Source organism: Taeniopygia guttata, chromosome 18, assembly GCF_048771995.1.
Source record: "Taeniopygia guttata chromosome 18, bTaeGut7.mat, whole genome shotgun sequence".
NCBI classification, from domain to species: domain Eukaryota; kingdom Metazoa; phylum Chordata; class Aves; order Passeriformes; family Estrildidae; genus Taeniopygia; species Taeniopygia guttata.
In genome coordinates this window covers 6119982-6146778 of record NC_133043.1, presented here as the reverse complement: position 1 = coordinate 6146778, position 26797 = coordinate 6119982, and the positions used below count along the sequence as shown (strand labels likewise).

Genomic DNA, 26797 nt, shown 5'->3' with positions numbered 1-26797 from the left:
GCATTTCTGGTTCCTGACACAGAACTGCTCCAGGAGGGTCTCCCCTGCCGGGGGAGCCCCCAGGGACTTGGGGCCCACAAACTCACAGGGGGTGGACACAGCAACTGCTCCATCATGGGCTGCTGTGTTTGTGATCAGGCTGTCCACATCCGTCTCTGAGCACAGCCCCTGCCGTGCTGCAGGACAGGCCAGCCAGAGCCTGGGGTGGCAGGTAGCCATGGAGCTGGGGGATGAAACAATGAGAGGGTTTTTGTCAGCTTGACAGACAGACCATTGCTGGGTGGCAGGGCACTGTCCAAGGGGCGTCAGCAAACATCGTGCCAGGGAGTTTTGACTGGCACAAAGAAGCCCAAATGTGAACGGGAGGATGAATGGCCAGTCAGGAGGCATGGTTACCAGCCAGCTATGATGACAGGGTATAAACACAGGATGAAGATGACAGAAGCCTAAATGGAAAACAACGTATGGGAGCAATTTAAGCAGATAAATACACAGAAGAGAAGGGATGATATGAAGGGACACAGAGTGCTGGATGTGCGTGGGAGGAGACAGGAGCCTTGGCTGGGGTGACCAGCAGGTGTGGGGTGATGCCACTGGAGCCTGGAGACAGCGCTGGGAAAGAGGAGCCAGAGCCACTGGCTGTCAGTTGGGCCACCCGGCTGAGCACAGCCGCGGAGCACAGCCCAGGATGAGCACGGCCAGCGGAGGATCCAGGTGGGATCAGCTGTCCCGGTGCAGGAGCGTTTCAGAGCCACCGCACCGAGCCCGTGGAGCTGCCGGTGTGCTCCCAACACGGCGTCCTCCCCGGGACAGCAAGGAGCAGCTCGGCAGCGGCGTGTGTGGGGCACCCCACAGGAACCGCACCCCGCATCCGCCGCACCCCGCACCCTGCACCCCGCACACCGAACCCGTCAGACCGCACACCCCCATCCCCTGCACCCGCACACCCCGTACCCCCCGCACACCCCCATCCCCTGCACCCGCACACCCCCATCCCCTGCACACCCCCATCCCCTGCACCCGCACACCCGGTACCCCCGCACACCCCCATCCCCTGCACCCGCACACCCTCTACCCCCGCACACCCCGTACCCCCGCACACCCCGCACACCCCGTACCCCCGCACACCCCCATCCCCTGCACCCCATACACCCGGTACCACTGCACACCCCCATCCCCTGCACCCGCACACCCCGTACCCCCGCACACCCCCATCCCCCGCACACCCGGTACCCGCACCCCGCACCCCCGCGGGCCGGAGGTTCCACAGCGCCCCCTCGCGCCGCAGTGGCGCAGTTGCGCCTGGCAGCGCTCCCGGCAGCCCGCGGGCACTGAGCGCGCAGCGGGACACGGACAGACGGACATGGACACACGGACATGGACACACGGACACACGGACACACACGGACATGGACACACGGACACACACGGACACACGGACACACACGGACATGGACACACGGACACACACGGACACACGGACAGACGGACACACGGACAGACGGACACAGGGACACACGGACAGACGGACAGACGGACACACGGACACACGGACACACACGGACACACGGACAGACGGACACACGGACACACGGACACATGGACACACACAGACATGGACACGCAGACACACGGACACAGGAACACACACGGACACACACGGACATGGACACACGGACACACACGGACACACGGACACACACGGACATGGACACACGGACACACGGACATGGACACGCGGACACACGGACACAGGGACACACGGACACACACGGACATAGACACATGGACACACACGGATGTGGACACATGGACACACGGACACATGGACACACGGACACACGGACACACATGGACATTGACAGACGGACACACACGGACACATGGACACACGGACATGGACACACAGACACACACAGACATGGACACGTGGACACATGGACACAGGGACACACATGGACACACGGACAGATGGACAGCGGGACACCAACACATGGACACGGACACATGGGCACACGGACACATGGGCACACAGACACATGGACAGTGGGACACACGGACAGCAGGACACACACACAGCCAGACTGAGAGACTGATACAGACACGGACAGACGGACTGTGAGACCAGCACGGACACATGGACGTGGACAGACAGACTGAGATACAGGCACGGATGCTGAGACACAGGGATGGACAGACACAGGGACAACTGGACACACACAGATACACAGACAGACATTTGTCTATCTCATAGTGAATCAACAGTCTGTATAGTCACTAAAGCATCACTCAGGTTTATTTTATATATATATATAAGTAAATATATATATCAGATTTCTCACAGCTTCACTTAAGGTTGGATAAATATATCAGTTACACACAAGCACACCAGGTTACTTGAAGAAAGTAATGGATATCTGCTGGATGCACAGAAGTCTTTATCAGGAGGGAGCCTGCTGCAGCTCAGGTCAGGAACCTCATTTCTCTGATTTCTAAGTACAAAAAAAGGAAGGTAATGTAGAGGATATTGGAGGAACTGAGTTATTTGTGGTCTTGTTTCAAGTCTGTGGCTGTTGCAAGTGTTCTGCCATTTTATAATGAAGAAGTAATATCTCCCAATTGTGCTGAAAGACCTGGATTCTTAGAGTTGATTGTATTTGGTCTGATTCCAAAAGCCCTTGCAAAATGCACTGCTTTTGAGTAAGTGACAATTCCTGCCCTTTCTTTGCGAGGACACTCCAGTGAAAGAGTGGGAGGAGTGCAGTGTGGCCGTTTGGGCAGTGACCTTTGTGACACCACCTGCGTAGGAACATCCCTCTCTGCAGCCTCCAAACTCACCTGGCCTTCCATGTCGCGGCTTTTGGCTCGCAGCTTGTTCACCTGCCCTTCGGCAATATCAGCTCGCTCCTTGGCCTCCTCCAGCTCGTGCTGCGCCTTGCGGCACCGCGAGAGATTGATGTTTGCCTGCTCCTCCTGAAAATCACACAGCAGTGGCACAAGTGGCACTGCCATGCCGCCACCGACACCTCTGCTGGCCTCACAGGCACAGCCCTGCATTGCCAGCACTCTGTGTTTATATCCAGCACCATCCACAGCACGGCCACTGTGGGGGCTGAACAATGACCCCACTCAGCTCCAGGTGGGAAAATTGGCTTGTGTGGCTCCAAAAGTGCCACACCAAGTGCCACACCAGTTGCAGGATAACTACAGCTACGCCCGCTCTGTTGTGAGCCATAATTAAGAATATTCAAAGGTAGTGTGGCTTTAGCTGCCTTGCCAAACTCAGTATTCAATTATTTTAATGATCTAGAGAGCCCACCTTTCAGAAATCTCCACCCAGGCCCCACTGAAAAGAGTCCTCCACTCACAGCTTCCTCAGCCTGTTTCTTGTATGCTTTCACTTTTAACTGCAGCTTGTCCACCAGGTCCTGGAGCCGAAGAATATTTTTCTTGTCTTCTTCAGACTGTAGGAAGTGCAAATGGAGTCAGCCTTGGCATATGAATGAGGTGACCATGCAGGAGGGCAGAGGATTTGCAATACCTGGTAAGTGAGCTCCTTCAGCCTCCGTTCGTACTTGCGAGCTCCTTTCAGGGATTCTACTCCTCGTTTCTGCTCAGAATGAAGCTCATTTTCTAACTCGTTAATCTGAAACACAGAATCATGGTGAAGATGGCAAGAAAGGCTGCAGGGCAGTCCTGCAGCTGCTTCTTGGGTCTAGCCTAGCTAAAATATGCTCCCCATGGTATGCTGGTGATGACATAGTGTGTGAATCCATAGTTGTTCATAAAAGGAACTTAACTGTGCATACCTAGAGCATTTGTAGTCAAAATTAGGTTTAAATTTTTCAGAGAAGAGAAAACTGAAACAGGGAAGGGTGGGTTCTATGAATGTTCACCAGGTAAATGGGAAAAATCGGTTTCATTTTTTGTCTTTTGTTTGTTATCTTTGGGAGTGGCAGTGGCAAATACTCTTTGGGGACAGCATGGAAACATGGCTGCTGTCTTCCCTTTCCACTTGTCCAGCTTCCACAGGCATTGAAATAGAGATCTATGCCCGTGCCCCTCTGTAAACCTGCTGATTTCTACTCCCTTCTTGAACCTTTTACCAGCTGCCTCTACAGCCTTCCATGGTGGCAGGTTTATGAATTTCACTGCCCACTCTGTAAAGTATTTCTTTTTATTTATTTTAAAGGTGAAGATGGACTGGTCTCTCCCAGCGGCAGAGTCCTAGCCTTGTTTGTCAATACTCATAAAGCTTTATCTTGCAGATCCTTCTTGAGTTGCAGAGACCAGAACTGCACATGGTATACTTAATATAGTGGCAAGAATGTGTTGCCATACATATCTGTCTTGTTCTCAGTGCCTTTCCTAATGAAGCCCACATTTTTTTCTCTTTTAGGTTTTCATTTCTATTGCACATTCAACAGCTTCTGAAGTCTGTCCATTACCAGTTCCAATTTCATCCCCAAGTAAATACAACTTAAATTATTTTTCCCTAGCCAAAATTACCATCTATGTCTCATTGATGTCCATCTGCCCCCATTTTTGCCCACTCAGTTTTTTTGAGGTCACTCTCAGGTTCACCACCCACAGTGCAATATCTGGCTACTCAGCACAGCTCTCATCAAACCCGCTGGGAATACCTGGGGCTCTCCCTGTTTTCACCCTTCCAAAAGGTTCCAGAAGCCAAGGACCCAGTAAGAAACTTCACCTTAATCTACCCAAGTCTTCACCATACCCTGGCCTCCAGCTTCTGGAGCTGCTTCTTCCCTCCCTTCAGTGCCAACTGCTCGGCCTCATCCAGACGAAGCTGCAGGTCCTTCACTGTCTGTTCCAGGTTCTTCTTCATCCTCTCCAGGTGGGCACTGGTGTCCTGCTCCTTCTTCAGCTCTTCTGCCATCATGGCTGCCTGGTTGTGGTCACAGTTGTGTTACAAATATCCCCATCCCAGCAATTCTGGGTACCTCAGAAAAACCCCCAGCTTCACCTTGGTGAGTGACTCTGCACATTCTCAGTGCCCATGGCTGTGCTAAGGCTCTGTCATACAAACAGGATCACTCTTTCTCAAATTCTGTGTTTCTAAAACTGCTTCACCCCACCATCTGTTCTATCCTGCCTACTACATTTACTCTGGAAGCAAAAGGGAATGGGTATGGAGAAGGGGAGAGAGAGAGAATGCCTCTTCAGTCCAGACAGCAAGCAGGACATGAGGGCTCTTCTGTGACACCTGGTAGGGCACTGGCTGCAGGAGGCCCTTGTGGCAGGGACTGAGTGTCACAGATATTTTCTGTTGAAGAATTTGTTCTCCTCCATCTGACTCCTGCCTTTCTGAAGTGTAAAAGTGACTGTGGTGGTACAAAATGGAAGAGCAAGAGGACTCACATCTGTGATTGCTTTCTTTGCTTTCTCCTCTGCATTCCTGGCTTCCTGAATGCTGTCTTCAACTTCAGTCTGTAAATGAGTTATGTCCACTTCCAGTCTCTTCTTGGTGTTGAGGAGGCTCGTGTTCTGTTGGGGCAATCAGCAGACAGGTCAATCCCACCCCTAATTTGTACTAATTAGTATCAATAATTTGTACTAATTAGTGTAAGATGAGCTGCTGCCTAAAAATTAAGAATCTAGAATATTGAATTAATCCTAGTCCCTGTGAATTCCACGCTTGAGGAATCAGAAGCAGAGAGCCACGTGAGCGTGGCTCATACAGGGGCTGCATTTCTGGTGCCCCCCAAGCCAGGGAGCCCAGAGTGGGGGTGCCAGCCCTGCCAGGAACCTGCTGGTCCCTGACCCAGCTGATCCAGCCCCACCTCCTCCTGCTGCAGCTCCTCACCCAGCCCCAGCTCTCACTGTCCTCACACAGCAGGTGAGTGAGGTTGTGCCACTCCCACAGGCTGTGGTAACCTCCTGTAGTGCCAGGAGATGCCAAATACCTGAGAGTGGAGCAGCTGCACTCTCTCACTGGCGTCTGTCAGCTCCTGCTCAGACACCCTGCGGGCTCGCTCCGTCTGCTCCATGGCAGCTCTCATCTCCTCCATCTCCGTCGTCATCAGACCGTTCCTACGCTCTACTATGGCCAGCTGCTCCTTCAGGTCATCGTTCTCTCTCAAGGCATCATCTAAATGGAGCTGGGAATCCTTCAAAGGGGAGAGCACCTTTTGTGAGGCCCAGAGGCGAGCAGAGGGAATGGCAAAGGCTCAGGGTTCAGCAGCCTTGTGGTCCCTACCTTGAGCTGCCCTTGCACAGCTTTAAGGTGCTTCTGTGTCTCTGCTACCTGACAGTTGGCATGGCTCAGCTGGATTTCCATGTCGTTCAGGTCTCCTTCCATCTTCTTCTTCAGCCTCAAAGCATCATTTCTGCTTCTGACCTCGGCATCCAGCATGGTTTGCATAGACTCTAATACCCTCTGGTGGTTCCTCTTCAGCTGTTGAATTTCCTCATCTTTCTCTGCAGTCCTTCTGTCAACATCTGACTTCACCTGGTTCAGCTCCAGCTGAACCCGTAAGATTTTCCCCTCTTCGTGCTCTAAAGAGCCCTGTGAGGGTTGAAATATTACAATTTGTCTCTGTAGTGTCCATTGCTGCGAAATAACCGTGCAGAAATGTGACCCTTTGCAGCTGAACAGGGAGGACAGGTGGATTTGCTTTACTGTGGACCTTCAGAGAAGACCAAGCACTGAAAAAGCTGACTGCTATTCCATACTCACTGTACCCCAGCTGGATATTAAATGGTAATTTAGGAGTAATATTCCTTAAGAAAATGCCTCAGATACCACAAGGTCTGGGCACTGAAGGCTGTGGTGACACTGGAGAGACAACAGATCATAGGGAAATATAAAAAAGGAGAGCCACCATCTATCAGAGTTTTGAAATGTTAGTGACTTTTCTTCTGCCTTCTATGGAAGCAAATTCAAAGAGATGATGCAAAATGAGCTCAATTTTCGACTGGAACTGAGGGGGTTTTGTGCATGATAGCACAGGCAGGAATGCCACATTGGTATGGCAGGGGAGCAGTCCCTGTGCTTTTTGGTCTCTCTGTGCTGTCTTACTGGACAGCAGGAATATAAAAGATATAGCCAATTTTCTTTGTTCTTGATTATGCCAAAAGCAAGCCCCTGGCTGAGGACACTTGCCTCTGCTTCTTCTAATGCTGCTTGTAGGTCACACTTTTCTTGCTCAATTTGCTTCTTTGCTTTCTCCAGCCCATGATTTGCTTTTCCAGACTCAGCAATCTGTTCCGTCAGATCAGAAATTTCCTCTGCAAGCAGAAAACACATACTCAGTGCCTCTCAGACAGTGTGATCAGTGGCACCTGCAATTGCTCTTTGGTAATGAGAGTGACAAAAGAGCCTCTGGGTGTAATGGGATGTAACAGTGAGAAGAAATAATACATCTTGTCTTGTGTGCAATCTTTATTTCTGATAACCTGCACGTCCCAGCTCAGTGTGCAATTTGAAAATGAGAGGGACCAACTGGAGTAAGCTCAGAAAATAATGTCAACTTCCTCTGGGTAGTGAAATTACATCTCCAGAGACAGTCATGTTTGATTGATCTCTTTATGCCTAGATAATTCCCAGTGATCATTCAGTTCACAAAAAGGATTTGAGATGTATTTCCTTTCTATAATTAATTTGCTTATTAAATGCCAATCCATTGTGCCACAGCTGCATGATCCTCCAATAATCAGGAGTCAGACAACAGCTCACCAATTTTTTTCTAGCAGCAGTTACTGAAGCAATCTGAAAAAAAACCTGATAATTTCTGTCTATTCAGTTAACTTGGTCCTTGTCCATGCATAGGATCATGATGGTTTGAAATAGGGAGAACATCCTGAAGAAGCAGGATGCTGTAGAGATGAAAGTGTGTGCTTTCAGGTGACTTCATGATCAGCTGAACAGGAAAGAAAGTCACCACCTTTGTGGGAAAATCATAAAGAACAAAACCCTGGGAAGAGGCAGAGCTCTGGGAGTCCAGAAATGTGGAAGCATCCGCGGGCTCACAGTGAATCCAGGGTGACAGACACATGAACTTACGCTGGAGGTTCTTGTTCTCCCGTCTGAGGGTCTCAGCCTGGTCGAGCATTTCCTCGTAGGCATTCTTCATCCGGAAGATCTCGGTGCTGAGAGAGCGAGATTCCTTCTGGGCAGCCTCCAGCTCAGTCTGGCTCTCCTGGTACTTCTGCTTCCATTCAGCCACGATCTGGAGTGACAGGAGAAGAATGACCCATTCTGACACACTCCATCTCTGCAACTTTGTGTGACAAGAACCCAAGAGGCCTGGCCTAACTTAACAGTCTTTTGCTTTGGACTGTTCTCTGCCTGTGACAGTAACTCCCTGTGATTCATACTCTGCTTGTTTTGGTGAGATCTACTTAAATTTGCCTCTTCAACCAACACTAGTGCATAGCCCAAGCTGTCAGGAAGGAGTTTGGTTTGACACCAACCCAAACATAATGTAGTTGGTCTGAAAAAGGATGTATGAGACTTGATAGCGTTGCAGGAGCCAGTGATCCTGGACTAAGCCCACCAAGAAAGGTCATTCTCTACCAATTCTCTCCTCACTTTGATCCCACAGACATGTAAGATCCTTTTTTAGCACAGTGTTTTCACTCACACAGGGATATGCAAAGACACAGGGCTGTGCAGCATCACTTGGTCCAAAAGTGCGAATTCTGTTAAATGTTAGTAAGGACAGTGAACTTGGAACTTTCCATAAATCTGAGGCTCTGTCTAACCCCAAGGTTAGACTGGCAGACTAGCACCAGGGCTTCTTAGCTTGCATGTCAGTACCCAGTCTGCTTGAACAGTCTCCCCTGTGAAGACTTCATGTTTTTTAAAATGATCAGCAGGCTGATTTATTATTTGCTGTGGTCACCTATGTTACTTTCACAATGACTTTACCACTTGTCCCACTAAGAGGTCTTTACCATAATTTTGCTTTGGGTAAGATGCAATTTATTTTACTGTGAGTGCAGAACTTTGATGATTTCAGAATTTTTCCTGCCCTATCAAATAACTGATGATGTTTAGATCTGGCATGATCTTTTGAACAAACCTTATCAAAATTCCTTTGCTTTTTATCGAATGCTGCACAGACTGCATGTGACCTCTCCATGTCAATCATGAGGTCATCCACTTCCCCCTGCAGCTTCTGCTTTGTCTTCTCCAGTGAAGCACACTTCGCATTGACAGCCTCAATCTGCTCCTCTGATTCCTGCAGGCGCTGGGCCAGCTTCTTCCTGCAGGATGGGACATTCAGCACTGAGGAAAATAAAATTCTGACCTTCTCAGAAAATAGGCATGCAAGGAGTTTGGAATGGGGAAGATGGGCAGAGAGAACAATATATAATGCTGTGGTGCCAGGAGCCTGGGGTGGCACAGCACTCTGAAGTAGTGCATAGACTGGGAGAATATGCACCCAAGGGTGAACTGTACCAATGTGGAGAGGGACCAACAATGTGCTTTCAATGCTGACAGTGTAAAGAATGTGCTCTTTCAGCTATTAGGATTAACTCAATGCATTGGACTTCTCCTTTATGTAGACATCCCTGAGCCTCCACTCCACCTCCCCTTTAAATATCCTCTCACTTCCCTTTTAATTTCTAATACATTAAAAAGCACACTGCTCTGCATATTACACCTACAAACACATTCTGGTTTCCTTCAGTTCTGCACTTGTCATGCTTAAATATCCTTCTACTTGCTCCAAGCCATCCCTCCACATACTTGGCCTCCTCGAGCTCCTCCGTGCGCTGAATCGCGTCCGTCTCGTATTTGGTTCTCCACTGGGCCACTTCGCTGTTGGCCTTGGACAGGGCTCGCTGCAGCTCCCCCTTGGCCTCCTGCTCCTCCTCATATTGTTCCCGGAGCAAGTCACAGTCGTGGCGAGCGGACTGCAGGGCGTGGGCCAGGGCATTCTTGGCCTTGGTAGTTAAAATTGAACAAGTTGTCAGAACATGAATGATTTGTGACTGGATATTTTTCCTCTGGTCTGATAAAATATTCATATCTCCCTGTCCATGTGCTACAGTTGCTAGAGAAATAGAAGGAGGAAAATTAATAACATTAGGGATTCTGTGTTTCAGGCTTGATGTTGTTAAACAGGGTCAGGTGCTTGCCCATCTTGTCTGGGATAACACCTCTCAAACACATCTGCACCAGGTGTTTCAGGCAGAGGCAAAATAAATCCACCGCAGACAAAGTGCAGGCGCTCCTGCTCTGTTTCCTGTTTGGCTGCTGCTGTTTGCTTTGCCTATGGGCACTGCTTTCCTTCACTTTGCCCATGTTTTCGATCTTCAGAATACATGAGGAGAAGGGCATAAACTGTCTTGCTTATTTAATTTTTAATGACTCCTCCCTGTGTTGTATTCCAAGGCGAAGTTCAAAATTTCACTACTTTGATATCCCTTTTCTGAGGAGAAATCTCATTTGGTTTTTTAGCATGTTGATTTATTTTAAAATTTGCTGTTTCGAATGAAAGCAAGTTACCTTATTTTCTTCCTCTAGTTGTCTCTTCAGCTCTTCAGTCTGCTGGGTGAAAGTATGTTTGCCTCGAGTTAACTGAGAAATCAAGGCCTCCTTCTCCTCCAGTTGCCGAGTAAGTTCACCTAATGAGAAATTTTTTTTTTTTTTAGACAGAGATACAAGACATGAAATGAATGAATGAGAGCAGCTAGCTATGTGGAAAGTGATTGCAAGATATAAAGTGGTAATTTGAAGGGAGAGTAGTAATTGCATTCCCACTGATAGGAAAAGCTGTGCTGGCATAAAAGAAAAGAAGATGAACTGACAACAAACTCACATTTTCATTTTGACTGACAGTACTCCTGGTTTGGTTTTGTGTTTCCTTGGGTAGGTTTCTATGTTGGCCACCAGAAAGAGATTCTACATTCTGTAGAATGTTTTTGTAGAAAAAACATTTCTGTAGAATCTGATTTTGTTCAGATCACCAAGTGATGAATGTGTTACAAAACATTCAGGCAGCAATATTTAAGTACTCGACACTGGAATATTACATTTCATCAAGGGGCGTACCATTCTCAGTCTGTAGGCGTGTTTTCTGCGTGTTCAGGTCATTAATGAGCCGCACGTGTTCATCATCCTTGGCTCTGACTTCACTGAACTGGTCTTCAAGAGCTCGGCACATCTTCTCCAGATTGCTCTGTGAAGAGGTAAAAACAAATCCCTCAGTTCATCCAGCAGTTCAGAAGAACAATGCTAACAACGACAAATCTTCCTGTGCAGCAACCTTGGCTTTGGAGACAGACTCCATGTTGCTGGCCAAGTCGTCAATCTCCATCTTCAGCTCACTCTTCTCCTTCTCCAGCTTCTGCTTCACGCGTTGCAGGTTGTCGATCTGCTCGCCCAGCTCAGCTGTGCTGTCCGCGTGCTTCTTGCGCAGGGCGGCAGCCGTGGCTTCGTGCTGCAGCGTGGCCTCTTCCAGGTCACGGCGCATCTTCTGGAATTCTGCCTCACGCTTCTTGTTCATCTCCACCTGAGCTGCTGTGGCCCCTCCTGCTTCTTCCAGGCGCTCACTGATCTCCTCCAGCTCCCTGGACAGGTCGACTCTCTGCTTTTCAGACTTGGCACAGATTGCACGTTCGGCCTCAATTTCCTCCTCCAGTTCCTCTATCCGAGCCTATGAGAGTTAATTGGTTAATTGGTTAAAAGAGGACTTTTGGATGGACAGATTTAAAAGTTATCGCTGAGGAATAAAGAGGAAACATTCACATCCATTAACACAAGCATAGAAAGAGAAGTACCACTAGAAATTTCCTGTATTGTGTCCTAGGACAAATAATACTCAGTTTTGGAACAATGGTGAATGTAAAATCTGATATTCTATGTTATAGCTCAGAATGGATTTATTATTTTGTGAAGACTTTAGAATTGTATTTTCCTGAAGAAATAGAAGGGGTGTCACTGGAAAATGTAAACAAATGTGAATTTCTTAGAAATTTCCTAGAAGTCAGGCCAGAAAAAAGCAGTGTCCTTTCTCCATCAGCAAACAGGATGGAAGGACCTTCGAGATAAACAATCATGGGATAAGAGCATTGAAGAGAACTGTCTTCCTGGTTCTGCACTTAGAAGGTGATAGTTGTCCTGATTACGACATATTGAGTCATATTCCATTGTTTTCTTAGAAAAGTGATTCTCAGTGGCATCTGTGGCATTTTCAAAGCCTGCTACAATGTTCATGTAAGAAATTTCCTGTGTAGTCATGTAAGATTTGAGGCCTGAGTTTCTGTAAATGTGCCCTGAGATGGGAACAGCACCAGATTCCCATATTAATGGTTTTATTCATGTGAGGGAAAATATTTTTGTAGAATGGTCTAAAAATAAATATTAATTAATTCTAAGAAATTTGTGCTTGCCACTAAAATTATTAATAACTCCTAGACTTTACCTGAATCTCCTTGATTTTCTTTTGCAGCTGAGAGCTTTGAGCCTGCTCATCTTCAATTTTACTTTGCAACTGGCTAATTTCAAAATCCTTTCTATTAAAGAAAAAGAAGGCAAATTCAATATGGTTAAGGTAAAACATGAATTTCAGAATTCAGAGCATAATAATTCAGTGTAATACTTTTTTAGCCTTTCATCCATTTGTTGCTTATCATTTTCTAGATCCATGATGGAATCCTGAGACATTTTCAGATCACCCTCCAGTTTCCTCTTTGCTCTCTCAAGGTCCATTCGCAGCTTCTTCTCTTGTTCCAGAGATGCTTCAAGCTAAAACACATAAAACATACTTTTAAATATATAAATTATACTTTGAAAGTAACTATTCTTAATTTAAAAATCTAACTAAGTTGGAAATTGATGAATAGAGAAAATAATCAAGGCATCTCCATGTGTGCTGCACTCTCACCATGAGAGAGGCGTCAACAGCTTGACTGTGCACATATGAAATATTAAATATTGAAATACCAGTTTTTGAAAAAAACAGAAATTCATTTTTTCCATTAGCTTCAGTTCTTAGCATATAGACTGCTAAATATACACAATTTCCCAGTATTTATAACTTCCTGGAGTATATGTGCACACAAATAACTCTGCAACAACCTTCAAACTGTCACAGGTCTCCTGCTTCAGCTAATGGGATAAATCATATCACAAAAGTCTACAGTGCTGAAATACCCTGTGATGAACATGAAAGATTTGCTGGATTCCACAATTTCATGTAAATTAGCAGTGTTTTATTAGCTGAAATTATTAGAGCTGGCTTGTCTGCTTTAGGTGTTGCTTATACTCCAACTACAGATTTCTATTCTACTGTAATCTGTCACAGTGTGTATATCACAACCCAAAAATTACTTACATCATCCACTTGCTGCTCCAGTTTGGTCTTGGCTTTGGTGAGGGTGCTGACTTTGTCTTCCTCAACTTGCAAATCATCCAGTGTCTGCTGGTGGGCTTCCTGGAGGGCCTTTTTCTCCTTGGTGAGTTTAGAAATATTTTCATCCAGAGCTGCCATCTCTTCGGTGAGGTTCTTTACCTGTCAGACAGGCAGCATCCATCCCATGAGGGGACGCCCTGGGAAGTGGCAGACTGAGAACACAGTGACTGCATCCTTGCAAAACCTTGCATGGATGTAGTAAAAATGCTCTCTGCAGAATGTTTCTATTGATTGCCATGAGAGCAGCAGCACATATCATACCTGAAAGTCTCATCTCTCTGATCCTGCAGTGATAGGAATTCTTGCTTTAGTTGTTTTTGATCCCCACCCCTATCCTACTAAATTTTAAACTAAAACCTGCTAGATCTTCCCTTGCCTTCTGAGAGTTTTTCCCACTGGGATTTACAAAAGCCCTCTGAGCTGCTTTTGCTCAAGGAATGTCTTTCCTGCATATATTTGCTGTGAAAACAGCTGTAATTTCTCAGCAAGTCATGTTCTTTAAAAAGAGATGATCAAGTGTTAAGCATAGCCAAAAATGTGTTAAGCTTTCCCTAAAAGTGAAGCAAACCATGATAGCGCGATAAAGAAACTTAACAGAAAAAAAATCTGTCAGGTGATTGATTATGTGAAAATATCTCTCTCCTGTACATTGGACACATCTGACTTCTATTCATAGAACTTATTCCATGAATAAGTGGCTCCATTTTCCTACAAAACTGACAAGTTGTATGGGAGCACAGTCTGGGAAAGAATAATTCCCTGATTCCTCTGTCACCTTATTCTCTGTTGCATGCTTCTCCTTTTCCACTTTGGCCAGAGTCATTTCAAGATCATCAATATCTTTTTTCAGCTCTGAGCACTCATCTTCAAGTTTCCTCTTCTTTGCTGTCAGTTCAGCATTTGTCTCCTCTTCATCCTCCAGTCTTTCATTTAGTTCTTTAATTTTAGCTTCTAGCTGGATTTTACTTTTAATGAGTCCTTCACATCTCTCTTCAGCATCAGCTAGATTTTCACTCTCCTATCAGAACACATTGAAAGCACATTATATTTATCATAAAAACAACAAAATACAGTTGTTAAGACCTTTCGGTGAGTGAAACAATACAGGGTTTTTTTGGAAACTAAACTGATTTGAAAGCACATGGCAACAAGTGACAAGTCCATTTGCACCAAACTGCTCTTGGCCATGTAATATTTTATTACCTTTTAGAACCTGACAGGTGCAATTTCAGTCTCTGTTCAGCAGTATTCCAGAGAAAAACAGTTTCCACACTTTGAGTCCTGACTCTGACAGAAAAGCTCCATATTACAGTGGCAGCAGATGTGGAAACAGCCTATATTCCATCCAGAATCAGACACCACTGTGAGGAGCACATTAAATACACTGTAGAATGCCTGATTCTTCCCCTGGTGATAGCGTTGGAACTTCCTGTATTTTTACTGGTGTTAATGTTTGGTGCACGCTTTGCACCTTGCTTAAGTGTAAGGGACAAGACCAGACACAAAGCAGTGGAGGCTTTGTCCCCATGACTTGCCTGTTTATAGAGGACAATGGAAAAGAGGAGAAAAAGAACAGCAGAGAAAGAGGACGTGGGGAGAATCTGGAAATGGAGGTTACTTACAGACTGAACCTGGAGCTGCAGGTCATTTTTCTCCTGCAACAGGGTCACCATTTTCTCCTCCAGCTCCTTCCTCTTTGCTTCAGACTTTGCAAGCTCTTCCTTGGTTTTCTCAAATTCTTCCTTCATGTTGGCCATCTCCTTCTCAGACTCTGCACTCTTCAGCAAGGGCTTGATCTTGAAGTACAGCTTCATCCATGGCCAGTGTTTGACATTCATGAATGCACGAATGTTGTACTGGATGATATAAATGGATTCTCTGAAAACACATGAAACCAGTTAATGAGGGTGGTGAGACTCGAGCTGGAAGCATAATCTGATTATTTTCCACACAGCATCAGGATTTACCCCAAGAAATTTTGCATGAGACTTTTTTCCCTCATCTCCCTTGCTTTTATTAAAGAGACATTTCAAGCCCTTACTGCAGAATGGCTGGTCCAGTAGCTTGAATAATATCTATTGTCTGAATATACAAAGAAGAAATACTACAAAACAGACAGACTTATCTGGCATATTGACTGGGAATCCCTGACGCTTTCCTCAGTCTCAAGAGTGAATAATGGTATTTTATATATATAAATACAGAGTGAAAACTGGCATTTTTGAAGTACTGCTGCTAAGACTACAAATCCGGCAGTTACTGTCAATTGTGGAAACAGCAGCTTGATGCTTTTTGGGTCACTCAAAATAGCAAATACCATATTAGAATTTTTTAAGACAGAAACTGAAAAAAATAAGGAAACATTTTAATTGAATTGAATGCTAAACAGCTGCTGCCAGAATATCTCAGACTGTCAGGAGGAAGGTGATTGCACTTGCTCTGTTCCTCAATAATTTCTAAGGTTCTTTCCCAAGGACAGCTTTTTGCCTGAGACAATATATTTCATTGATGTACCTTTGGTCTGACACGGTACAATTGCTGGTATTTTCTTACTTTACCTTCTTTCATTCATCTTTTTAAATTCCATTCTCATGAGGTACCCTCTGCACATAGCTTGTGTATGAGTGATGAGGCTCACAAGCTTCTCATCTCTCATCTCTTCTAGGAGTCCCAGGAGACCTGCCTTGAAGAACACCTAGAATATAAAAAAGGGTCAAACAGCTTGAGGCTTAGGTGGATACATGGCCATTGACAGCCGATGCAGGGTAGTACAAGATAGTTTAATAAAAATGTCTGCAGAGGAAAGGTTTAAGAGCCAGAGAAATTTTCTGTCAGTATTCAAATCCTCAATGTTCCTGTGATTCATGACAAGTCACTCTGTGTATGATCTAATCATATTATTGCAGTGTTAATTGATGTCTGCTCCACTGTAGTTTATAGAAAATTTAGCTCATCTCTGCAAGTGTCCAAGGCCAGCTTGCATGGGGCTTGGAGCAACCTGGGATAGTGGAAGGTGTCTCTGCCCAGGACAGAGTGGTTGCACTGTTTATAATCATCATGAAGGCTGATTTAGTTTGCAAGAAATACTTTCAACAAACAAAATATTTTGCTTAATTATACCTACTCTTCCACAAGGACTTTACCTTGGTGTGGCCAAATTTATATTGGTTGTGGTCAACATCAATGGAGGAGAGGAGCTTTTCTGAAGCCTTTTTGCTGTCAATGAATTGGCCTTCTGGAATGGCTGAGGCATTAAGGATCTTGTACCTGTGGTGAGACAGGTTGCAAGAACTGATTGCAAAGACAGTGAGGGAAATAGGATCCGTTGCATATCATGGGTCAGTTTTACACCAGTGCAGCATGGAAGATGCTACATAAAACTAGAACAGCTGACAGTTCTGATTTGGCACTCTGTGGTGACTGAGCCCCCATGAACCAGTTTAGTTGTCTCCATTTTAAAGATGAAGAAAATAAGGCACATGATGCAGGCCAGAGCACTGTGAGGAGGCTCGTGTGGATTGACTTTGTCTCAATACTCTGGAAGACTTCAAAGAGTAGTCTAGAATGGCACCTTACTCATTACACTGCAAGTTTTCTGCATCTTGTTGAATCATCAGGCATTGGCTTCATTTTAGAAATTATCCTGATTCTTATGTTTAGAAAAATCTCTGGTCTGGTTAGAGAGGGAAATGCTGGGGTAACCTCAAAACAGTATTAATTCCTTGGTCCCCATCAATACCACTAATCTGGTCTAACTGGGAAAGTGTCACCAGGCTTGTCACCTGAACTGTGTGCTTACTGAGGCCTTTTCCTAACAGATGGTCAGTAATAACTGAGGACCTACCGTTGCTTAAAATCTGCATAAAGGATTCTGCTTGGAAACCCCTTCCTGCAAATTCGGATGCCTTCTAGAACCCCATTGCACCGCAGCTGATGCATCACCAGGTAATGGTCCATTGCACCTTAAACAAAATACATCCATCGTGATTCCATTTCGATCCCAGGGAATTTGCATGTGTATTAGCATTTCAGAATTATCTGGTTTTTTGTTGGTTTTTTTTTTAGTTCAAGCAGATCTTGATTAAAGATGCAGGAAATGCAGACAGAACATGCCTCCAATTCATATAAGTTGTGGAGAGTTGCATCAGTGAGCTTTACTAAAAACACAAGGGCTAGCAGTGCTTGTGAAAAGGCATCAAGCCACAATTCTCACAAAATGGCAGGATGGTGCTTTAGGACACCAACTGAAAAATCTTCATCAGCATCAGCCTCCTCACTGGATGTAGGCAAAGGTGGCACAGTGAAGCGCAGTGCCATCCAGACAAGGGATTTCCCAATGCTGTTACCCAAACAGGCAATTTTATCAGCTGTAATCAAACCCATCTTTATCACCCTCAAAGCAAAGATGAGTCATTGTTGTGGACCATGTAATGCTCAAATTTTTTCAGTCACAGTAGACAGCACAAAAACGTTCCCCTTGTTACTGTCATTCAGGCCAGCCCCCAGAAGGACTTCACATGCAGAGGGAGCTATTTGGGAAGTTGGTGTGGAAGCTTAACAGGCCGATTCCTGCCAGAGCCATGTCTTCAGAGTACAGGGGTGGACTTACCAGGTGTCTTGGTCTCGTTAGGAATCAGACAACGCACAAAGTGAGGATGGGTGCTCCTCAGGTTAGTCATCAACTTGTTCAGGTTTTCCTATGATAGAAGGAAACAAGAGCTTCAGCTTGAAGCTACAAAGCTTTTGCATTCTTATTTAAATTCAGGGAGTTATTGAAGTTTAGGGAATCACAGAATGGTTTGGTTTGGAAGAGGCCTTTGAAGGTTATCAAGTCCAGCATCCCTGTCCCACTACCCCAGGCTGCTCCAAGCCCCATCCAACCTGGCCATGAACACTTCCAGGGATGGGGTAGCCACAGCTTCTCAGGGCACCCTGTACCAGAGCCTCCCCACCCTCAGAGTGAAAGATTTGTTTTCTTATATCCAGTTTAAATCTACCCTCTTCCAGTTTAAAATCATTGCCTTTTCTCCTGTCACTACAGGTCCTGGTAAAAGGCATTTTTCTGTCTTTCTGATAAGCCCCCTTTTATATATTGAAAAACCAGAGTATGGTGTGCCTGGAATCTTCTCTTCCCCAGGCTGAGCAGCTCCAACTCTCTCAGCTGATTTTCTAGGATAGATGTTCCTGCCCTCAGATCATTTAGTGGAAGCATGGCTCATACAAAAAGAAATTCACATACCCTGAACACAGCAGACACTGTCTGGAAAGAGCCCCCCTTCTTCTTAGCACCCTTCTTGCCACCACCACCAGCACTATCACCTTGGAAGAAGGAGATGGGAGGTGAACAGTTAGCAGATGCAGTACATTTTGCAGGCCTCATCTTCCTTTGGCCATGGACCAATAAAATACTTCATTTTAAATAATGACACACTGCTCCTTGAGAGTTTAATGAACTGCTGCTAGGTAGTTGCTGATCAGTGTGTGAGATATTTTATCTCAAATGCAAGATTTAGGTTGCTGGTATGGAACAGTGTGGCCTGACCTAAGTTTCCTAACAGTGTACTCTGTGCTACAGTCACATACGGCTTTAATTATTACTCAAACCCCATTTAAATTTTTTTTTAATTAGGTGAAAGACCTCAAAAATGTGACTCAGCACCAAGCATCCATTTATCAGGGAGGTCTTATATAGAAAAATCTCCTAATCCAATATTCCAGGAGAAGAATACAGTTCCATTCTGAGTTACAGCAGGAAGCAAATTTTAGTCTCAGAAATACAAGTCAAAGCAGCTCAATGTCTTTCCATAGTTGCTATATTGTGAAGCCAATTAAATCGAAACTTATAGAGGACCTATAAATTTATTCTCTGTCTCTTTTCAATTTCAACACCAGGCCTGCTCAGCTGGATATGGAACTGTACCACAGTCTTCTTTCTGTTCTTCCAGTTCCCCTCAAGAAACAAAACTCTGTCTACAAAGGCTAAAATGCTTGCACTTCATACATTTATATGGCCCCTGTTTAGTGGCTGAGTAAGTATGCAGGTGATTTACAGCACAATTAATCAGGAAATATATAACTCCTGTCACTTGGGTTTGGACTTGCTGTGCTTTACTTCTCTGCAGCACTTAAAATGTGGGGTTTCCAACAGTTCTGCATGTTGGTGTCCTAGTTTTGGCATATCTGTAGGCACACAAGAACAAGGTCACCCTAGGGGCTGGTAGCCTTGAGTATACCACTGAGAGGAGAAGCAGAAGTAGGCTTTAGTTGATTTTTGCCTTATTGGCCATCACTGAAAAGGCACTTACCGGTTTCTGCACCAGCATAGTTAGAAAAAAGGAAGGACAGAAGTTTCAAGGATGATTTCTGGTACAGCCCCACAACAGTTTCATTCAGAGGGTCCTTGTTCTTGTCCAGCCAGCCAGAGATGTTGTAGTCCACTGTGCCAGCATAGTGCACCAGGGAGAAGTGAGCCTCAGCCTTGCCTTTGCCAGGTTTGGGCTTCTGGAAGCTGCTGCACTTGCCCAGGTGCTGGTCATAGAGCTTGTTCTTGAAAGAGGTGTCAGTCGCCTTGGGGAACATGCACTCCTCTTCCAGGATGGAGAAGATGCCCATGGGCTGGGAGAGATATGAACATGTAAAGGAAGTAAGTGGTGGGGAGGGAAGCCTTTACTGCTTCTCACTGTTCAAAGGCAGTTGTTAAAGTCATCAATTTAACATTGTGTAGGCATTCTCCCTTCCACCCCAGACACATTGTTCAGGAAACTGTTGTTTCCTGAGGTGCAGAGACAGCTGTTGTTCCAAAATCTTTAGTTTTCTAAGCTGCTTATTTTGATGTGAAAAGGTAATTCAACAGTAATGCATCATTTTGTCAGGAATGATTGAATGAAAAGAAATTATCATGAAAGAAATGTACACTCCTACAATGAAAAGGTTTTTCCACCTTCTCAATAAGCTCAATGCAGGCAGCCAGGTCCATGCCAAAGTCAATGAACTCCCATTCAATTCCCTCCTTCTTGTACTCCTCCTGCTCCAGCACGAACATGTGGTGGTTGAAGAACTGTTGCAGTTTCTCATTGGTGAAGTTGATGCACAGCTGCTCCAGGCTGTTGAACTAAAAATTCAAAATACCAAAAAAAAATTCCAGTTAGTTTCAAGCAGCCCTTAGTGGGCAAGCATATCTATAGTAACTCACATCAAAGATCTCAAAGCCAGCAATGTCCAGGACACCGATGAAATGCTGTCTGGGCTGTTTTGTGTCCAGCTGTTGGTTGATGCGAACAACCATCCACAGGAACATCTTCTCATAGACTGATTTAGCCAATGCACCCACTGAATTGTACACCTGTAAGAAGCGCAGTCATGGCAGTAACAAGTGTTGAGTTAGCTTTTAAATTTGAAAGAACACTCTGAAAAAATTGGAAAGCTGATGAGCTGTTTATATACCTGCTGGACATTTTGTCCTTTGGTTACATATTCATTCCCAACTTTCACCCTGGGATAGCATAAAGCCTTGAGCAAATCAGCAGAATTCAGACCCATCAGGTAGCCAGCCTTGTCAGCCACTAGGATCAGAAACAGCATATGAGTTCAATAGAGACAATGAGAAGTGTCCTAGTCTTCTGGGATGTCTCTGTTACTTTTGGCACAACTCAAATGCATGCATTAGCAAGAAAAGATCCTCTCCAGTCACATGCAGAATATTCCCCTTGCTCCAAATGCAATGTCTCAGCTGCAACACAATCCTGTGTCCATGCCTGAAGGGCTGCAGCAATGCTTATGTCCTTTCTGTTTCCTTGTAGAGGATAAATAAAATCACTAACTTTGTGAAACCTGAAACAGTCTTTATAAAAATTAATATCTGGAAAGAAAAATAACTTTCAAAGTGTTGGGCACTGTGTGGGGTTGGGTTGCCAGCTCTCAGCTGGTGCAGTTCACAAGCAAACTCTGCAATCAGCCCTACCTTCTGTGCCATCCGGCTCTGCCTGCTCCTCCCGCTGCTTCTGCTTGAATTTCATGTTCCCATAGTGCATGACAGCCCCTGTCAGCTTGTAGATCCCCACCTTCTCATCAGGGCTGAAGCCCAGGATGTCCACAGCATTCTGCAGAGGCAACAGGCAGGTTGGGAAAGCACAAAGGATGAAGTAAGGGGCAGGTGGGGTTTCTGTCCCTGCCTGCACTGTCCCAGCACCATCCCAGTCCTGTGGCACTGGGCCAGCAGTGCTGGGTCTGGCTGGCCAGGCCCCCCTGGCTGCAGTTGGACTGGCTGCAGGGTTGCTTTGCTCTGCTCTGCTCTGCTCTGCTCTACTCACATCTGTTGCCAGCAGCTCCTCACTGTCATCAATGCTGGCAACCGTGACTTCTCCTTGGCTCACGTAGAGGAAGTCATAGGGGTTGGTGGAGATCAGGAGGAGATCTGCAGGTGTGTGGGTCACCTTTAGTGGCACTGGGGAGGTCACAGTGGGAAGAGAAAGCACTCACTGAGCCAAGCCCAGCACTGCTGGCACTCACCAATGAGCTCCGGCTTCTTGTTGGACATTATCTGGTAAAAAATGTGATAGCTCCTTTCGCTAGACAGCTGAAAAGTGACTCTGGATTTCTCCAGGAGATCTAACCAAAAGAGAGGTGCTGTTAGTCTCCTGATAAATTTGAGGTTGCAAATGCATAAATTCTGCTTCCACTGAGTTGCTCCAACTCACAGGTTTCGATATCTGCTGAGGCCAGCTTGCCAGTTGGCCCGAAGTGAATCCGGATGAATTTCCCCTATCAAGCAATGCAGATCAAACCATTGGTTATGACAGTCAATGAATGAGATTTGCAATAAATGCCTTGTTCCCAACAAATCTGAAATGAACTCACAAAGCGTGAGGAGTTGTCATTCCTCACGGTCTTAGCATTGCCAAAAGCCTCCAGCAGCGGGTTGGCCTGGATGATCTGATCCTCCAGAGTGCCCTAGTCACACAAGAAAATGCTTCTTTATCACTTTGCTGCTTAGTAAAAAAACAAATATTGCAAAAGAGGTATTACAAATAATTTTTACATATCACAAGTAATTTAAACCTAAAAATTAATAGAATTCTTAATCACTCATCAGCCAACACTCATGGGTATTGCCATGGGTTTCAAAGGGAAGAGAGCTGAAAGGCAGATCTGTGTTTTGCTTGTTTCTTGTATCTGATACCACATATTGGGTATCACACAAAGTCACTGCAGTGGCGTTCAGGGCATTTGAAACCTGTAAGAGAGGTGTTTCTGCACTCTTGTTCACAAAAGTCTTGGCAGCTAAAGAAAATGTGAGAAATATGTTTTGAAGGTTGCTCAAGCCTGACGAGTAGAAACACCTACCAAGGGAGAATGTAAAACTTTGCAGTTGCATTCAAACAACAGCAGCCTTTCAGCATGCAGGAATACAGCTCTTGGCATTCTTTGAAAACTGAGACATGGACAAAGCCTGACACTCAAATACCAGAAATATCAGACTTAGATAAGCACAGAACAGAGACTCTTCAATTTTTTTTTTAATTATTTTTTATTTTTTTTCTGTGCTGCATTACTGCAGAAGGATAAAAGCTTCTGTGGCATTGTGCCTCTCCTTTTTGGTGCAATACAGTCCAGGAAGCAGAGTCACTAATGTGACTCTAGCAAAGTCATGACTGATCCTACCTGATCCTACATAATCTGGGCACGAAAGTGTTGCCAGGGATAATTTCCAAGACATATGGAAAGTCAAGAATAAGAAAACAAAAAAGAAAAGATACATTGGTTTATGCCAGATGAAAGGTGAGTGGCACTTTCAGTTACTGCATCTCTGTGCATGCAGTAGTGCAGCCTTGAGGACAGGGGAGAGGCACTGCCGTTCCCAGCACTGTCTGCAGATGGCACAGCAGGTTTAAATTAGGTTTTGTTAGTCCACCGTGAAGATGGAACTCTAAAATTAAAGCAACGCAGTAGCATAGGAAGCTCTATATTTTTTTTTAAATAAAATATCCTAAATCCACAGAATAATGCCCTCTCACATGTACCTTTCAGAGAGGGGAGGCGAGAGGAGAGAGGTGCACAGCTGTAACCAGAGAACTAAAACAGGAGCACTGTACATGGATAACAGTGTGGAAGAACATGACAATTCTTTACACAAGCTCATTTTGGACTCCTGTTTACAGGCTGGGTGACAAAGTGCTGGAGGCTGAGACCATATTTTGGGAAATGCTGTTACCCACTTCCCTTACTCCTGTACCATTGCCTGGCATCTGATTTCAGCTTGTATTTTCCATTGAATGCTGTGCTACACAGAACCATAACCTGTTTTATTTAATGTTCTTATAAAGAGGAATATACTATTGTAAAAGAAACTGGAATGTTAAAAATATAGAGTATTTTGTGAATACTCAGAAGAGGGCAGAACAGATTACTGTCAGTCTGAGAGCCAGGTGATTTTCCTTCTATCACACAGGGTCTGTACATGTCTCAGCTGTCTTGAAGCTTTTCTGAGATCAGTCCTGGCATAGTGAGCAGCTGATGAAAGTTGAGCCCAGCAGATTCTAACATGGTGCTGATGGAAAGAGGGCCTGTGTTGAACTTGCCTTGGCCATAACAACCCATCAATCACAGACACCTGCCTCTGAGTGAAAGGATATTCAGCCTTGGAATCTCCTTAAGCTCCACTATCCCCTTGGGTACTCAAATAACATGCTGACACATGTCACACGCTTTGCTGAGCATCTCAGAGGCTGTGGTGGCACACACTTGTGCAACAAGGGTGTTTGTTTCTTGCACCGTGCTGGGGAATGAGGCCTGCGGCTTGCAAATGCACCAGTGGGCTCAGATTGCAACAGCTGTGCTGCTCAGCAAAGGGACATCGAGGCAGGCACTTTCTCTTCTGCAAGGATCCTTTCTGAGGTTACTTTCTGACTGTCAGGCAAGCGGTCCCAGCTCTCCCAAATCCAGCCCCTTTCTCATGCTGTCCCTCTGGGCCATTCTGTTGGCCACAGACAGAAAAACCAGCCAGTGGAAACTACTGCCTGAAGCAATTGAAATGATGCTTAACTTCGGCACAGCCACTCTGGAGTGCATTTTCTGCACTTCCCCCATCAACAGGAGTGAGGCAAGGACCAGGAAGGGCACAACCATGTGCCAGTGGGAACTGACTGCTTGTCGCAGCACGTCACAGTCAATACAGCCATGATACACAGAGTGTCACCACACAACTCCAGAAGGTTTTGAGAATTTGCCCATTCAGAGTAATATCATTTCAGAAGGCTTCAAGTGTCTGCCCTTGCTGTTCTTTCCCCACCCTTTTACACCCTGATGTCCCTGCACTGCCCCGTGTGCCCTCTGCTCCCTTGGGTGGCTGCTCAGCACCCCTGGGCACTCCCTGGCTCATTGCTGCCAGTGCTGCTCACCTGCTTTTCACAGCTGGAACATCTGGGGATGGGGCTGGGCCACAGCCCCACTGCCAGGGACACAAACTGTGCCACACACAGCCCCAGTGACACAAACTGTGTGCCACACACAGCTCAGTGACACAAACTGTGCCACACACAGCCCAGTGACACAAACTGTGCCACACACAGCCCAGGGACACAAACTGTGTCACACACAGCCCAGGGACACAAACTGTGTGCCTACAACTCTCTCTTTTCACCTGCAGCACTCAGGTGCTGTGGATCTCAGAGGACACTAAAGAATAGGTACAACCAGCACAGAGAAAGCTGCTGTCTAACATTATCTCCCCCTCCCTGGTAAAGACTACCCTATGTAAATGGAGGCTGTCCTACATTGACAAAATGGTTTTATGAGTGAGAATTCAGCAGATTTGAGGCTGGGCATCAAGGGGGAATGAGCGTAGGTGTGCTTGGGTTGTGCATCCTGTCTTCTCAGCTGCACAACACTTCTGCCTTTAGATATTCCCACAGTCCCCAAATACACATTGGTACTTTCTCCTCAGTGTTGGCAAAGGGGGAGCTGATGTCATACCTGCATTTTGCCGGGCTGTGGATCTTTCTTTTTCTCACCAGTGACTGCAATTGTTGCAAAGTACTGGATGACACGCTTTGTGTTCACAGTCTTCCCTGCACCAGATTCTCCGCTGTTGAAAAAACATTATAATTATAGCAGGAGACAGGAAACATCATCACTTTTCTGTCAGCTTTGGCACTAATACCAAAATATACTCACGTGATAAGGATTGACTGGTTGTGACGATCTGAAAACAAAATCACAGAAAGAGCTGTTCAAATGAGATGTGGAGGGCATCAGTTCCTCACACACAAGTGACTTCAAGAGAAAGAACTGTATTATATCAGTGTTTATCATATTCACACAAGGTAAGTGATGCATGAATACACATTAGTTTGCATCTGGACTATGTTTTTTTTTTTTTTGGTACAGACAGGGATGGAGTAGCCCAAAATTTAACTTCAAGCAGGGATTCTTTACAAGGCTTCCCACTTACTGTTTGTTATCTTTTATGTATAGGTCTTGGTTTAAATACTGTTTAATTATAATCTGATTATTTGCTGTGTTTCTCCTTTAAATTCCTTACAAAGAGAGGAGGCACAAAGCCATACAGCCAGCTACTGTTTTTCCTTCATTATCTGATAACCCACAGATCAAGATTTTCATGGTGTGATCTTGCATTGTGCTGTAGGACTATGGGACCACTGAGCAGAACCTAAAATTCCTTGACCAAATAGCCAGCCCATCATATATCAGTGTTTTCCACTCTTGCCAAATAACTCACCAGTCAGCATGAACTGATAGGCATTGTCAGAGATGGAGAAGATGTGTGGAGGGGCCTCCTGGCGCTTCTTGCCTCGGTAGCCAGTGACCACCTCGGGGTTGTACACCGGCAGCCACTTGTAGGGGTTGACAGTGACGCAGAAGAGACCCGAGTAGGTCTGTGAGGAAGGGACACAGCACTCAGGCTTGCCCTGAGCCTGGCCCAGCAGCTCCTGAGGCTGCCCAGAGGAAGCTGCTGCTGCCACTTACGTAGATCATCCAGGCTGCGTAACGCTCTTTGAGGTTGTACAGCACGGCGGGTTCATGGAGGTGGGTCATCATGGCCATGTCCTCGATTTTATCGAATTTGGGAGGGTTCATGGGAAAGACTTCATCATCCTTTACAGTCACAGTCTAGCAAAAAAAGAGAAGGGAACAACAGGAGAAATCGAAAACAGGGAACTGCCTGACCTGGATGATCCCATGGGAGTAACAATGGTATCACTTACTGTGTCATCGTATTTTTTAACGGTGACTTTGTCACCTTCTTTGCTCTGTATGGTACCTTTCACATACATTTGCTTGTCATCTACTACAAAACAGGCTGACTTAGCATCAAATGGGCGATTCTGGGCTTCAATTCTCTCCTTCTCTGGCTTCCGTAAATAGGGAGCAGCTTCTCCAAAGATTGCCAT

General features: G+C 45.6%; 1 protein-coding gene across 1 annotated transcript; it reads right to left on the bottom strand.

Moving 5' to 3' along the window:
• Nucleotides 1–392: 392 nt before the first annotated feature.
• LOC100227533 (myosin-13) lies at nucleotides 393–26797 on the bottom strand. Its single transcript, XM_072937171.1, has 40 exons — nucleotides 26612–26797; nucleotides 26373–26516; nucleotides 26125–26281; nucleotides 25560–25587; nucleotides 25359–25470; nucleotides 22245–22337; nucleotides 22085–22148; nucleotides 21897–21995; nucleotides 21698–21801; nucleotides 21349–21487; nucleotides 20832–20950; nucleotides 20581–20730; nucleotides 20329–20499; nucleotides 19694–20003; nucleotides 18628–18707; nucleotides 17998–18085; nucleotides 17233–17350; nucleotides 16532–16655; nucleotides 15947–16083; nucleotides 15011–15266; nucleotides 14164–14406; nucleotides 13311–13487; nucleotides 12576–12721; nucleotides 12399–12489; nucleotides 11241–11630; nucleotides 11027–11153; nucleotides 10481–10599; nucleotides 9719–9915; nucleotides 9048–9231; nucleotides 8027–8192; nucleotides 7127–7251; nucleotides 6221–6529; nucleotides 5928–6131; nucleotides 5383–5508; nucleotides 4739–4909; nucleotides 3542–3646; nucleotides 3369–3464; nucleotides 2730–2973; nucleotides 1234–1331; nucleotides 393–446 (listed from the first exon to the last, which is right to left on the bottom strand). The coding sequence occupies exons 1-40, from the start codon at nucleotides 26795–26797 to the stop codon at nucleotides 393–395; spliced, it is 6051 nt and encodes a 2016-aa protein (XP_072793272.1).